Here is a 14,647-nt window from a genome sequence, read left to right as displayed (position 1 = left end):
TTTGTACAGGGTTGTTTACATGCTGTCTCCTCCATTTGTCTATTACCTATTTGAGAGTATATATTTGACTTTCTTTATATTCCTCACATTTAACATAGTATCTAGCACATAGAAGGAATTTAATAAATGTTTTTTCACTGACTTTGCATAGGCTGTCCCCCATGCTTGGAATATACTTCCTTTCCACATTCAACTGTTAAAATCTCTATTCCCTTGATCCCAATAACAGGCTCTTTATAAAGGTTCATTAGATTGGGGGTGGGGTAGGGTGGGGTGGAGTGAAGAATGAATCCATTGGCAAGCAGCACCTCAACAATACTGTTCTAAAGTATAGATGGGTTGCAATCTGCATAGGTAGATGGAGGGCACAGGGGTGGATGAAAGTACAGGACTTTGAAGATGTTATAGTCCCAGACCCCAATGAGGTTCCTAGAAATTTGGTTTGGGTTGCAACTCTTTACTGTAATTATTATTAATAATAAATATGGCCAGCAGGGGTCACTACAAAACAAGGCTAAAGCTTTCCTTTCCTCACAGAATCCACACCTTCCAAGAACAAACACAGCAGTCATAAGGAGCCTTCAGAGCCCCGTTGCTCCCCACCCCACCTAAATATACTAGGTCTCTCTCCTGAAATACATACTGTTTCTAAATGTGGCCTGCCTATTCTCCTCCCCATCCTGGAGAACTGGCCAGGAAGTGAGTAAACTTGGGGTTTCTGGGGGTGGAGAGGGATTTCAGTAGGTAGGTAAGACTGCAAAGCCTTCTGAGAGGAAGATTTGCCTGAAGGTAACTGCCTTCTTTTTGTATTCCAGCCCATGGCCCTGCAGAAGTGGAATCTGAAGACTAGATTCACTTGACAAATATGAAAAATACAAATAATATGGGAAGATTTGTCCAGAGGGAATAAAAGCAAACCCTGGACAACAGAGACACTGACCACAACAACGTAAATTACAACAACAACAATAATAACAAAAGTAATAAAAAAAAAATCTGAAAGCAAATCACACAGAAGAAGAGGTCAGAAGGGGCTGTGGAAGCAGAGTGGTTCCATAATTATTTCAAGTTGATAAACTTTTGAAAAACATAGATTGGGAAGGAAGGGGAAAAGGGAAAAAAGAGGAGGGAAGTAGAGGAAGAGAAAGAGAAAGGAGAGGAGAAGAGAGAGAAAGGAGGGAGAAAAGAGGAGAAGGGAGGGAGGCTGGGGGAGGAAAGGAGGGAGGGAAGAGAGAGAGAGAAGGACAGGGAAAGAGAGAGAGAGAGGGAGGAAGGAAGGAAGGAAGGAAGGAAGGAAGGAAGGAAGGAAGGAAGGAAGGAAGGAAGGAAGGAAGGAAGGAAGGAAGGAAGGAAGGAAGGAAGGAAGGGAGTAGAGAATCTCAGATTACTTACTTATTTTGCAGGGTGGAATCACTTCTAAGCATTCTTTATGTGCCCCAATTCCACATTTAGTGCAAAGATAGCCTTGATAGAAAGTCCCCCTGAACAAGCAAATGGGGAAAAAAGGGAAGGAAAAAAAATGAGACTTTGCTTTTGCCTCTGGGTTTTGCTTAGAAATCTTCTACAAAGTTCTCCCTTGCCTACAGGGATCAAGTCCAAACTCCTCAATCTGGCATTCTACAAGACTCTCTACAATTTGACTACAATCTATGTCTTCCATGATTATCTCCCATTGTTCCCCAAACCAGCTGAGCAAGTCAGCTTATCTGAGCCTCAGTTTCCTCATCTGTAAAATGAGGGGTTTGGATAAGTTGACCTTTAAGATCCCTTCTTGCTCTAAACCTATGATCCTATCCATAAACGATCCCTCCATAAACTTGTCTCCAACCAAGCAGGTCTACTTACTGGCCTCAACCACACCCACCCACTCTCAAATGCTATTTCCATTCCCAGCCTTGCATCTCAGCTCCTGGCTATGTTTCTATCAGGAATACCGGCCCTCCTCCTTCTTCCTCTCTGCCTGTCTAAATTCTACCCCTCCATCAAAGCCCAGCCCTGAATCCTTGAGGTCAGGGCTGGCAGAGTTATGAGCACACAGTGGATTCTCAATAAATATCTCCCAAATGAATGGATGCATTTATTTTTAAACTAACCTTATAGCAGTCCAGACAGTGTTTTAGCTCAAGGACACACTCCCTCAGGGTGGAGAATTTAAAATTTGGCATCACTGCCATGAAGAAATGTTTCCTTTCAAAAAACAATTTTTTTTAAAGCCTACAGAAGAGGAGCAATGAACAATTTTGCATGAAGGTGACTTTAAGTAGAGGAGTGACTCCACTTTGCAAAGTCTTCTGCTGGGAAATTTGCGTGGTGGAGCCGAGCTGTAGTACAGCGGAAGGGGCACTGGATTTACATTCAGAGATTGTTGTTGTTCAGTCATGTCCAATTCTCTATGCCCCCATTTTAGGATTTTTTTGGCAAAGATACTGGAGTGGTTTGTCCTTTCCTTCTGCAGCTCATTTCACAGATGAGGAACTGAGGCAAACAGGGTTTAGTGACTTTCCCACGGTCTCACAGCTAGCAAGTATCTGAGGCCAGATTTGAACTCACGAAGGTGAATCTTCCTGACTCCAGGCCCAGTGCTCTATCCATTGCACCACCTAGATTCAGAGAGCCTGAGTTCAAATCCTGACTCTGCTATTTATCTCCTTTGGCAAGTCTCCTAACCTCTCTGGGTATCAATTTTTCATTTGTTGAAAGGAAGGAGTTGGGATAAAAGAACTCTAAGGTCTCTTCTAGCTCTAAATCTATGAGTTTTCATTTCCTCCCAAATCATCCCGGTGAGTTATACGCTCTCTCTGATCATCCAGAGCAAAAAGGCTAAATGTGGAGGCGTGCTGCTGCTCTGCTGGGCCATGGCAAAGACGTGGCAGGTGTGGGGGGAATCTAGCAGGTGTGGGGCTCCTCTCACCTTAAGAACATCTTGCATGCTTTACAGTTGGTTGTCTTGTCGAACGTGTACATCTGGAAGTTGTGATGGTTTGCATTGGCCTTCTCTGGTTTAATGTTTGACCTGACAAAAGGGGAAGAGAACAGAGGCCACACTGAGTGATACCCTGCCCCCCACTTCCTCAGGCTTGGGGTCATTCCTGCCTTTTGGGGCTTTTTGAGCTCCTTGACTTCTAAAAGACCCAGAGAATGAACCAATTACAGACATAAAACTGGAAAACATCTTAAAGACCATCCTATCCTGGCTCTTCATTTTTTTTAAATAGATAAGAACACTGAGACTCCAAAGGGTTACATGGCTTGCCCAAGGTCACACAGATAGAGCCCAGATTCCAATCCAGTTGCTTCTCTGGCTCCAAATCCCTCACACTTCCTCCTGCACCCCCTGGCCCCCAAAGGGAACAAGACATGTTTCTGTGGGTGGTTGTCAGATGACTGGGGTTCTCATCCCAGGACTACCACTAACTTATGTGTTGGGCCAGTTACCTCCCCTCTCTGGGCTTTAGTTTCCCCATTTGCAAAATGAAAAGTAAGCTAGATGGGCTTTAAGACCCCCTCCTAGCTCTAAGATCCTGTGTTCTTTAAGAACCCAGTCCTAAAAGCCTTACAGTTCACTATGACAGCATTTCCACCCCCTTATTCATCAAATGTGCAAAGATTTACCAAAGTTACAGAAAAGGGGGTTTTGGCTAGACAATAACAGCTGCTAAAATAAACATCTTTGTTTGAAACCCACCCCCAAAACCTGTGGTAGATAGTGATCCCAGGAGAATGTCTCATCCCATGTGGAGTTTGTTTTAGAAGTGTCTGACTCTCAGAGATGGTCTCTTCAGGAGGTCCCTTACGCAGACATGCTGCTTTCAAAATAATTTAAGGCCATCTTCAGAACCCTGTCTCCTCCTGCTCTCCATTGCCCTGAACCCTCTCCCCACCCCAGATGCCACTCAGCATGTCAAAATGGGAGGGGCCAATGCATTCTGCACTGGGACATTCTGATGAGGACACTGGTGGGAGTCCCCCTTGGGGACAGCTGGCCCTCATGGTGCTCACATTGCCATTTCAAACTGCTCCATCCATTTTCTTTTCATGTCTTCGGTCTTGCAGAAAAACTGGAAGCCCTGCTTCCCTTGCAGGTGAATTAAGTAGAACCCGTAAGACCACTGCAATGGTAAACAAGAAATGGTTTCTTCTTTCAGTTGGGTATGAAGTAGGGGTTTTTTTCCCTTCTTTTTAAACTTATGTTCTTTTCTCTAGACACCAACATACTGAGGTGACCTCCCCACAGCTGTCCCCCCAGCCCCCACCTTGGAGGAAACTCCTTGGTACCAGCAAGGGCTTCAACTCAAAATGCTCCTTATCAGATACAGGTTGGTTAGAACCAAGAAGAGGCATGGCATGTCTCCCCTTTCACTCATCCTCACTGGGCTGAACTTCCAGGAACAAGCTGTGACCAAAGCCCAAAGGGCACTGGGTTCTTCTTCATCTCACCTATTTTCACTTCCCAGATGTGGAACCCAAAATGTCACTGTTCTTTGAGGTCAAAAATCAAGAAGAAAGACTACCTGAGGTCAGGACTACCCCACTGCAGGTGGGGAAGTCAGGGCCAGCCTCACTGTTTAAAATGTTGCCCTGCTTCTATCTAGGTACACACCACTATCCCAAATCTTAGGCTCAGCTAAGAAATGCAGCCTGAAGCCCCTGCTTTTTCCCAGAACTCCCGTGGAAAAGAGGATTTTTAAGCATACCTTAATGGGGAAATATCTCCTCACTACAACCCCCACCCCCTCACTTCCCCTCCACACTCACACACCCCTCCCCACCATTAAGTCATGATTGTAGCACTCTGGGAGCATACAAATAGCCAAAGGGGAACACCAACCAGGGTCCCCAAGAGTCAGGGATAGTGGAGAGAGGTGTAGGGTTGGTTGCTTACCATTTTCCCATGTGACTAGAAAGCATTAAGAAGAGGAAAAGTGGGGGGAAGAAGGTTATTACAAGAGAAAGCCCAGATTACCCATATTTCCTGCAAAGCCCCAAGTCATTGCATACTCTTATATTTGAGGGCTGGTGTGCTCTGTAGTTACAGGGATGGAGGATCTGGGAGAAGCCAGAGCCAGGCCCTGTCCCCTGGGCTCTATGTGGCACAGACAGGATTAGGGGTTATGTAATGGTTCTTTCCAATTCTAAAATGTAAAAGCCAGTTATGTACATGCTGTAGCACTTAAATTAGAGGCAGCAGGGCAAAGCAGAAAGATCTCTGGACCTAGAATCTTGAGAGAACTTAGTAGCTTAGTAGCTGGGTAAATTCTCTGAGCCTGTTTCCTCATCTGGAAAGTGGGGATAATGATAAACTGGGTACCTCCCCTAAAGAACCACTGTGAAGAAAGTATTTAGTATGTCTAAAAGGGGTATGAGAATGTCAGTGATTGCTACTGGCAGCTCAGGGAGCACCAGCACCATGCCAAGGGTGTAGAGGCAGTGACTAAAGGAGAGGAAGAAAAAGGGAAGCAGAATGTGCATGTTCTCTTTCCATTAGAGAAAGAAAGAAGAGAAAAAAGTCTTATGGCTTTTCCCCCTCAACGACCCCTTTCCCCCTCCCCTTATTCCATCCCACTGTAGGCAACAAAATCTACAAAGCAAAGAACAGAAGGGGCCAATTCCAGCTTGGTCCTACCAGGTGCCTAAAAGCACACTCAATGAAGACTTCCTCTGCCCTGCTACCTTCTCTCAAAGTAGTCCCCTTTGTTTCTTCATGAAAGAAATAGGCAAGGGGCAGCTAGGTGGCACAGTGGATAGAGCACCGGCCCTGAAGTCAGGAGTACCTGAGTTCAAATCCGGCCTCAGACACCTAACACTCACTAGCTGTGTGACCCTGGGCAAGTCACTTAACCCCAATTGCCTCTCAGAAAGAAAGAAAGAAAGAAAGAAAGAAAGAAAGAAAGAAAGAAAGAAAGAAAGAAAGAAAGAAAGAAAGAAAGAAAGAGGCAAAAATGAACCACTGATTCTAATCACTTACTAGACTGTTGAGTATTAGCCAATATTCCAAATCCTTGACTTAAGCTGCCCCAAGAAGACTGAGACTCAGAACCTCTGGGGTCTAATCTTGACTTTGCTACTAACTAGCCATGTAGACTTTCCTCTTTCTGGGTCCCAGTTTTTCCCATTTGTAAAATGAGGGGGTTGGGTTTGAGGTCCTTTAAACATCTTCCCAGCTTCAAATTATTGCAGTTTATGATTTCAGGGGCCTGGGGAGGGGAGTGAAGAAGGGGGAGTCAAAAGACAAATAAGGGATGCCCACGTGGATAAAGGGCACCTGCCTACCTTCTTGATGTCCTTGTTGTTCATTGGATCATCTGTCATTTTGTGGAAGAGCAGCTCGATGATCTCCTTCAGCTCGTAACTGTAGCCTTTCCTCTTACAGACAATCACCACTTTATCAAACAAAAATAAATACCTGCCTCCATGAGATTTAAAAGAGGAAGATCAGAGAGGTTTCCATTCCAAAGATTCAATTTAATTCATAATAGTGACTGCCTACTATCAACCAAGCAAACATCACTTAATTATTAAGTGCCTACTATGGGCCAGGCCCTGGAGACACAAAGACAAAAAGTACAATAGCTCCTGTCCTTGAGGAGCTTGCATTTCCTTGAGGGAGACAACATATAGGAATATAGAAAAATATAAACAAAATAAACACAAGATAACTGAAGAGGGATGGGAAAGGTGTTAGTAGCTGGGGAGATCAAAAGGCTTCATGCAGAAAGTGAACAAAGATTTGAAGGAAACTAGTCATCTTAAGAGGTAGAGGTGATGAGAGAGTGTGTTCTAAGCATGTGGGACAGCCAATGCAAAGGTACAGATGAGAGATGGAGTGTTATGTGTCAGAAGCAGCAAAAGAGATCAGAGTGCCTGGACCATAGAGTATAGGAAGGGGACTAATTTATAATAAAGCTGAAAAGAGAGGTCCTTGTTGTTGTAAAGTTGTAAAGGGCTTTAAATGTCAGACATAAGCATTTCTATTTGATCCTGGAGGTGATAGGGAGGCTCTGGAGTTATTGAGTAGGGGAGTGATAGGATCAGACCTGCAATTTAGGAAAAGTCTGGCAGCTGTGTGGAGATGGCCTAGAGAGGTGAAGGAGTCAGGGAGATCAAAGAGGAGACAATAGCCGAGATGAAAGGTGATGTGCAGGGCTCTGTGTTGGGGGCAAGGGACATGAAGATGATGAAAAATAGTCTTTATGCTCTAGAAGCTTAAAAACCAGTGGGGAGATGCCATGTTAGAGAGAAGTGAATACAAGGTGGTTTGAGGAAGAAGAAAGAACTAGGGCAGAGTGGGGAGAAGTCAGGGAAGCCTTCTTGGAGACTTCTCAGCCTTGATGGAAGCTAAGGCTTATAAGAGGCAGAGATGAGAAAGAAGGGTCTTTTAGGCATGGAAGATAGTTGATATGCAGTAAGGAAGAGGGAATGCCAAGCTTTGGGAACAGCAGGCAGGCTAGTCTGACCAGAACATGGAGTCATGTGAAATAAGTGGTGTCATTCGAATATCAAACTAGAGGCTGGAATCTATCTGGAGAGAAGAAAGCACGTCAAAATGTTCACAGCAGCTCTTTTTGTAGTGACAGAGAACTAGAGAGTCACCCATCGATTGGAGAATGGATGAGCAAATAATGGAATGAGAATGGAATGAAATATTATCGTGCTGAAGGAATGATGAAGGGATAAGTTCAGAGAAAGCCTTGCATGAACTGATACAGAGTGAAGTGAGCAGAACCAGGAGAACGACTGACCCAATAGCAACAATATCACAAGGACAAAACAACCTGAAAGGCTCAAGAACTCTGATCAGCACAACGACCGACCAGAACTCCAGAGGACTTGTGATGCAATATCCTGCCCACCTGCTGACACAGACGATGGATTTAGGATGCAGACTGAAACATACACGTATTTTCTGTACGTGACCAAGGTAGGAATTTGAAAAAATGAAAGTAAACACTAAAGAAAAGACATAATAACATTACAAAGACAGAGACCTTGAAAGACTTAAGAACTCCGATCAATGCAATGGCTGGTTGACTCCTGAGGACCAATGAGGAAGCATGCTACTCCCTTCTTGACTAAAAGATCAGAAGATGAACTTAAGATGCAGAATGAAACATACATTTTTTGTATTTGGCCAATGTTGGGAATTGGTGTGGCTTGACTATGCTTATTTGTTACAAGGATTTTGTTCTTCTTTTCTTTTCTTTTTTTTTCCCCAACAGAAGGCTGGGGGGAGGGTGGTAAGTTGGAAAAAGAATTAATAATAGAACCTATCTGAGGATGACCAATACAACATTCAAAGACTTAAAAACTGGGAATTCCAACAGCCCTGATTCAGATTGGTAACTAAGTCACTCCCTTTCACTACCAATCATTTAGTTCTTAGCACAGACTGTGTTGTGAGTTATCATTTCATGTATAATATAGTGGAAAGAATACTAGTTTTGGAGTCAGGAAGACCTGAGCTCAAATCCTACTTCCAGCATTTATCACCTGTGTGATCTTGTCACTTAAAATTACATAAGCTTTAGTTTCCACATCAGTAAAAAGGGGGTTGTGGCCCCGGTAGAACCGATTTCAGTGTTGTTGTGAGGCTCCAAAGTGCTACATGCCTTGTCTGTTGTTACTACTGTCTACAGTTACTACTGTTACCACCTAGAGTCCTTCTCTGAGAAGGGAATTCTAAGACTATATGTCTTACTAATTTTACTATCCTCCATAAAGAATAGTAGGTGTGTAGACAATATATGTTGGTTGCTTGATTGACTGAACGTGAACAAGTCGCTCTTTTTTGGATTAGTGAGCTTTGTTTGTTTGTTTTCTTTAAAGCTATAAGAGCTTGGGAGGTAGAGTAATTTGGGGGCAAATGGCTTAAATTCTCAGACTCACTTTTGCATTTACACTATCTGCTTCACAGTGATGTATGGGTGGATAATTATTCATTTGACAGCCATTTATTAGGCGCCTGTGTGCAGATCACTGTGTTTGGTGCTACACAGAGAAATTAAGGGATGCTGTAAGCCTTTGAAGGAGACTGCAAAGTAGTAGGGATAGGTATCATTCAGTGTCTAGCTCTAGGGGGATCCTATTGGCTCCCTCCCATCCGTGCCCCTCATGCCTTTCCCTTGTCCTAGTGGTAAACTCACCTATCTTGTTTGGTATGGTTTACAATGGATCGAACTTTTAATTCCCCATCAATCTTTGGCCTCCCAAATTCTTCCAGTTTGACTTGCTGGGAAAGAAGAGAAAACAACATGAGCCTCATAGTGGTACTCACTCTTTTTGTTTCCTAGAATTCCATCTCAAAAAGGATAAAGGATTGAAAATTTCCCAAGTAGGAAAGGTTTCAAGGGGAAGTGGCTGACAGAGAAGATCCTATGAAGGGATATATGAAGACAAAGGCAGTAGAGCCTTTCTCTTCTCCTTTGAGGATGCAGCTCCTATCTCATATTGCTTCACGTAGCTCTAAAAGCTCATCCAAACCTGGAGAGTTCTTAGGCAGAGCAGAGCTGTGGATGGGGCATTAATAACCCACATGGCTTACAATTCCAGGATACAGCAACAGACCAGATTACCCATCAGCCTCCAGTGTAGTAGTGTGCTCAAATAATGTGAAATATTTCCACCTCTGCCTGAGTCTTCTACCAACGTGTGTTTTCTAAAGGCACTTGTCAGCACTGAGCAGAACAACAAATAGCCTTGTATATCATATGACAGCTCACTGCTGTGGGGAGCACTGGATGTATACGCAGTATAAAATTGCCCAGCTTCCAACGCAGCAAAACAAAATGAAATCAAAAACAGATACTGTGCGTCAGACAGATTTGGGAGGGAAATGAAGTGGGGGATATGTGAGCTAGGCTAGCATCAAACCTTCCACAGAGACTGTCTTCTTCTTCCGTCCAAAGTAAAAACAGTCATGGCAAAAACATCCTCCCTAGTCTTGAGCTGACATTTACATTTTCACCAAAGTCATAACTGTCACTGTCTGTGCTTTGGTTCCAAGGAGGCTTTGTGGGTGATTGAAAAGCCATTCAGACTTACCAAGTTTTCTATAGAACTCTGAAATTCACTGATTTTCTTTAAGGTTTCTTTGTCCCGTTTGACTTCATTTATGTACATCGCCAAGTCCTTCAAAATGGCAAAAGTGATGTTAGTTGGCATGGTCTGGGTACATTGGGAAAAAAAAAATAAACCCCTGACAATATGTCATAATAATGGTGTCTTTAGCTCTGCAACGCATGTTCATACACACGGTGTGACTTAATCCTTATCTATAGAAAGCTTGTGAGGCAGGTAGAACAGGGATCATTATCCCCAAATTATTAAGGAAGAGACTGAAGTAGAGAAGTGAGACAACTGGTTGAGGTCACATTGCTAGTTCACAACATCACAGATTCAAAGGAAGAAGAAGGGACCACAGAGGTCAGCTAGTCCAGTGTCCAACTCAAATAGAAATAGATCCCTGCATCCTTGTGGGCCACATATTAACTTAGAAAATCACAAATTAACATTATCTATGTTGTACTGTATTTTTAGTTTATTTTGTTAAACATTTCCAATTACTTTTAAATCTGGTTCAGCAGGTTGTGAATTTATCACCTCTGACCTAGTCCAACCTGCTTTTAACCCTCCTCCTCTGCCTCTTCTTCCTTCTCCCCATCATCTTACCCAGCCCTGTGATTTCAGAAGTAGAGGGAACTCTTGATTAGGAATTCTTTTTACAAATAGAGATTGGTATCTTTTTTTTTTTAAAACCAATTTATAATCTTAAAGTGTTATCTGGAAGAATAATAATAGCTATCACTTATATATTTGCATATGTAGCAAAATCTTTATGAATGTTAGCTTATTTGATCCTCAAACAATCCTGTGGGGTAGATGCTATTATTACCACTCCCATTTTACAGGTGAGGGAATGGAGGCTGAGAGGTTAAGTGACTTGACCAGGGTCACATACTTAGTAAGTCTCTGAGGCAGGATTTGAACCCAGGTCTTCTTAACTCTAAGAAGTTAAGAAATGACTTATCCAAGGTTACAGAGGCAGCAAGGGACAGAGTCAGGATTTTAACTCTCATCTTTTGATTCCAACCCTAGCACCCCTTCCCCTGAACTAAATGGAAACTAGAATATAGAATCCCCTGACAAGATCCAGGGATCTTCCCACTGTATAAATTCTCACAAAATTTTAAATCAATTCAACTTAACAGAAACTTATTAACTACCTACTATGTATGTGCAAGGCAAAACTGGGGGGAGGGGAACTTTTGCTTAATTAAAACAAAATGCTGCAAAATTAACACCAAGATTGATCAGATTCTTAAAAGGATATGTGTGCATGTGGGAGGTAGAGGGAAGCATTTATAAGTAGCAGAGGACCTAGACAAACTTTCTTGAATGACCATCTCTGACCTTGGGCAAGACAGTGAACCTTAAGGGACTTGAATTTTCCCAAGTCACTCCAGGGTATACTCCAGGCACTGAATTTAATTTGACAATCAGCAGGACCTTATCAAAATGACTAGTAGATTATAATCTCCTTGAGAGTAGAGTCTGTGCTATCACCTTTGTGTGTATGCTCAGCAACAAACACCAAGGCCTGGTACCAAGCAGGGAATTAAACAAGCTTTTGTGGAATTAAACCACATCTGAAAGTGTGGCACAGATGCAGATCTCCTGGTTGACACTAGAGGGCACTGTGTCCAACCAAGAATTTAGATTCTACATTCTTTCCTTGGAAAGTTTGCAGAGCCGACCCACAGACTTTTCATTCAGCTACAGACAAGCTGGGCATACAACCAATTCCATCTAATTTCATCCTCTGGAGAAGGCAGCAAGGCCTGAGTGTAAAATCCGTAAGGCAACATTGCTCATCCTGGTAAGCAATTGTCAGAACTCCCAGAAAAGTAACCAAATGGAAAAATAGCCAACTGAGCATCCTGGGGGCGGGACCCAGCTAATCCCATCACTTATCGCACCAGGGGTCTGTCCTGCCTGTTCAGGTTTCTGAGCAGAACTTCTAGTGCGCCAAGATAGCTTACGATATATGGACCTTATTAAACTGCACAGAAGAAATATTCTACAAGAGAGCTGTGAATTTTGGTGCAGTAGAAAGAACACTACTAATCTTGGACTCAGAGGACCTGTGTTCAAATCCCAGCTCTATCTCATACTGCCTGTGTTAACCTTGGACAAGTTACTTAACCTCTCTGGGCCTTTTTCCTCATTCACAAAATGAAGAGGTTGGACTACATGACCTCTAAGGTACCTCTCTATTCTAAACCTATGATCCTATAGATTGTATTTTCTCCTGGTTTTCATTTTAAAGTCAGAGAAGAAGCCTTAATGATAGGCTGAGGTTTAGCAATGAAAGAGGCCCTAGAAACTAGATGGTTTATACCATAAGGGAGGGCCTAATTTGCTGGCAGTTCAAGTGAGGAACATAAGGAAGTATTGGTATAAGTCAACAAAGTGAAACAGCTGCTAAAAAAGCTAATACTACCTTAGACTGAATTAATAAAAGTCTAATGTTCAGATCAGGACAGCTAGATAGCGTGGTGGCTAGAGTGCCAGACCTGGAGTCAGGAAGACCTGAGTTTGAATCAGGCCTCAGACACTCACTAGCTGTGTGACCCTGGGCAAGTCGCTTAACCCTGATGGCCTCAGTTTCCTCATATATAAAATGAGATGAAGAAGGAAATGGCAAATCACTCCAGTATTGCTAAGAAAACCCCAAAATGTAGTCACAAAGAGCTGGACATGACTGAAAACAGCTAAACAACAACAATGTTCAGATCAATGGAGGTGACAGGCATTCATTCAGCAACCATTTATTAAATGTCTGTGTATAAAGCACTATACTAGGCATTAGGAGTGAGACACAAAATAAATAGGACACAGTCTCTGCCTTCATGAAACTCACAGTCTAGTAAGGGAACAAAACACAAATACAGATTTTTGCATGTTGTTCCTAGCCCCCTCTCAACCTCCTACAATTCTTAAGTCCCTTGAGGGCAGGGCTTGCATTTTGTCTTTCTTCGTGGCCTTAGTGCCTAGCACAGATGCTGGCACACACTACCCCCTTAACAAATACCTGTTGACAGATGAATAGATGTGATACACAATATTACATGGTAAGCGCACCTGAGGAGCACGCAAAGGGAAGTGCCATGTGAATGCCCGGTGATTTGGCCACATCTGGGGAACTGTGCTCAATTACGGAAGGCAAGTTTTCTTTTCTTTTCTTTCTTTTTTTTTTTTGGAGGCAATTGGGGTTAAGTGACTTGCTCAGGATCGCAGAGCTATAAGTGTCTGAGGCCACATTTGAACTCAGCTCCTCCCGATTCCCAGGCCGGTGCTCTATCCACCGTGCCACCTAGCTGCCCCGGGAAGACACGTTTTTTTAAAGAATTACTGACAGACTGGACCAACTCCAGAAGGACCAATGGGGTGAAGAAAGGTCACGTAACCATGGAGAGAGTGCTAGACTTGGAGCCAGCAAGACCAGGGTTCAAATCCTACTTTTGATGCTTGGTGAGCTATGTGAACCTAAGTTAGTCAATTAACTTTTTGGAACCTCAGTTTCCTCCTCTGTACAACAAGGAAGGCGGGCTAGACAGAATCTAAGGTCCATCACTGCCCTAGGCTTATGATCTTACCGCCTTACAGACAAAAGTTGGAAGAACCGGGGGGTGTTGAGTCTGAAGAAGCACAGGCATGAAAGGACAGACTCAGCATCCTCAGTTATCTGTAGTGCTGCCCCGCAGGGAAAAGGGTTAGATTTAGAAGGACTGCAGAAGTTTCCTGAGCCGGTAGGGGCTGTACTGGATAACCTATGTCATCGTCCTTTCCTTTCCTGTGGCTGTGTGATTCTGCCCCATGGGGCTAATGAGGGTGAGTGGGTAGGAGTCATAAGGAAGCAGATTGCCACTCAAAATAAGGAAGAGATACTCCATCAAACCACCTCTTTGTAAAGTGACTTCTGGGGCACTGAAGAGAGTGACAAACTTGGAGCTGTGGCATCCGAGTTCAAATCTCACACAACTGGCATGGTCCCAAAGCAGGACTGGTACCCCAGGTCACTCCGTTTGTTCAATCACGGGCTGCGTGGCTACCCATCAGAGATGTCCTAGAGGGGAATTCCTGTGAGGAGTGAGAAGGCTGGACAAGATGACCCCAAGGTCCCTTCCAATAGTACAGTTCCGTGACTTCTACACCGCAGTAACATAATCAGAATCGTTATTGTCTCTCCACCACACTGAAAACACACACACAGACACACACGCGCGCACGCACGCCCTCTTCTCCAAAGCCTTTAATTTTTATTTATTTTTTCTTAATAATGGATTCAACTTGAATCTCCCTTCACAGCCTAGGGGCCCCTGAACTTGTCCGAACAAAGGGACCTCATAGCTGAGACTGTAAAGTGTCGGATAAAACCATAATATCTTTCAGACAACATTCACTTAAAGGACTCCAAACATCTCTCTCTCTTAGCTAAAGGGCTGAAGCTTCTAAAAGGTCGGGCAGTAGTCAGGTGCTTCTGTGAATCAAAATTAAGTCTTTTACAGGAGGTATAGAATCCTATCGAAACAAAGGGAAGGGGAAAAAACACATCCAGGGGCCAGACCTGCCCGTCAAGGAAAAGTATTTA

General features: G+C 43.4%; 1 protein-coding gene across 6 annotated transcripts in view; it reads right to left on the bottom strand.

The window, feature by feature from the left end:
- Positions 1-14,647, bottom strand: part of VAV2 (vav guanine nucleotide exchange factor 2) — a 456,873-nt gene that overhangs the window by 28,903 nt on the left and 413,323 nt on the right. For all 6 annotated transcript variants that reach the window (XM_078149967.1, XM_020981940.2, XM_078149968.1 and 3 more), the window contains exons 12-17: positions 10,039-10,125; positions 9,141-9,226; positions 6,271-6,403; positions 4,000-4,109; positions 2,912-3,013; positions 1,393-1,481 (exon numbers count right to left, since the gene is read on the bottom strand). In XM_078149967.1, the coding sequence (XP_078006093.1) occupies positions 1,393-1,481; positions 2,912-3,013; positions 4,000-4,109; positions 6,271-6,403; positions 9,141-9,226; positions 10,039-10,125 (607 nt within the window). The remainder of the gene's footprint in view (positions 1-1,392; positions 1,482-2,911; positions 3,014-3,999; positions 4,110-6,270; positions 6,404-9,140; positions 9,227-10,038; positions 10,126-14,647) is intronic.

The sequence above is a fragment of the Phascolarctos cinereus genome, unplaced genomic scaffold (genome assembly GCF_003287225.1).
Source record: "Phascolarctos cinereus isolate Bilbo 61053 unplaced genomic scaffold, phaCin_HiC Scaffold_2;HRSCAF=192, whole genome shotgun sequence".
Classification (NCBI taxonomy): Eukaryota; Metazoa; Chordata; class Mammalia; order Diprotodontia; family Phascolarctidae; genus Phascolarctos; species Phascolarctos cinereus.
Note: the sequence above shows the minus strand (reverse complement) of the source record. Positions and strands in the feature narration are given on the sequence as shown.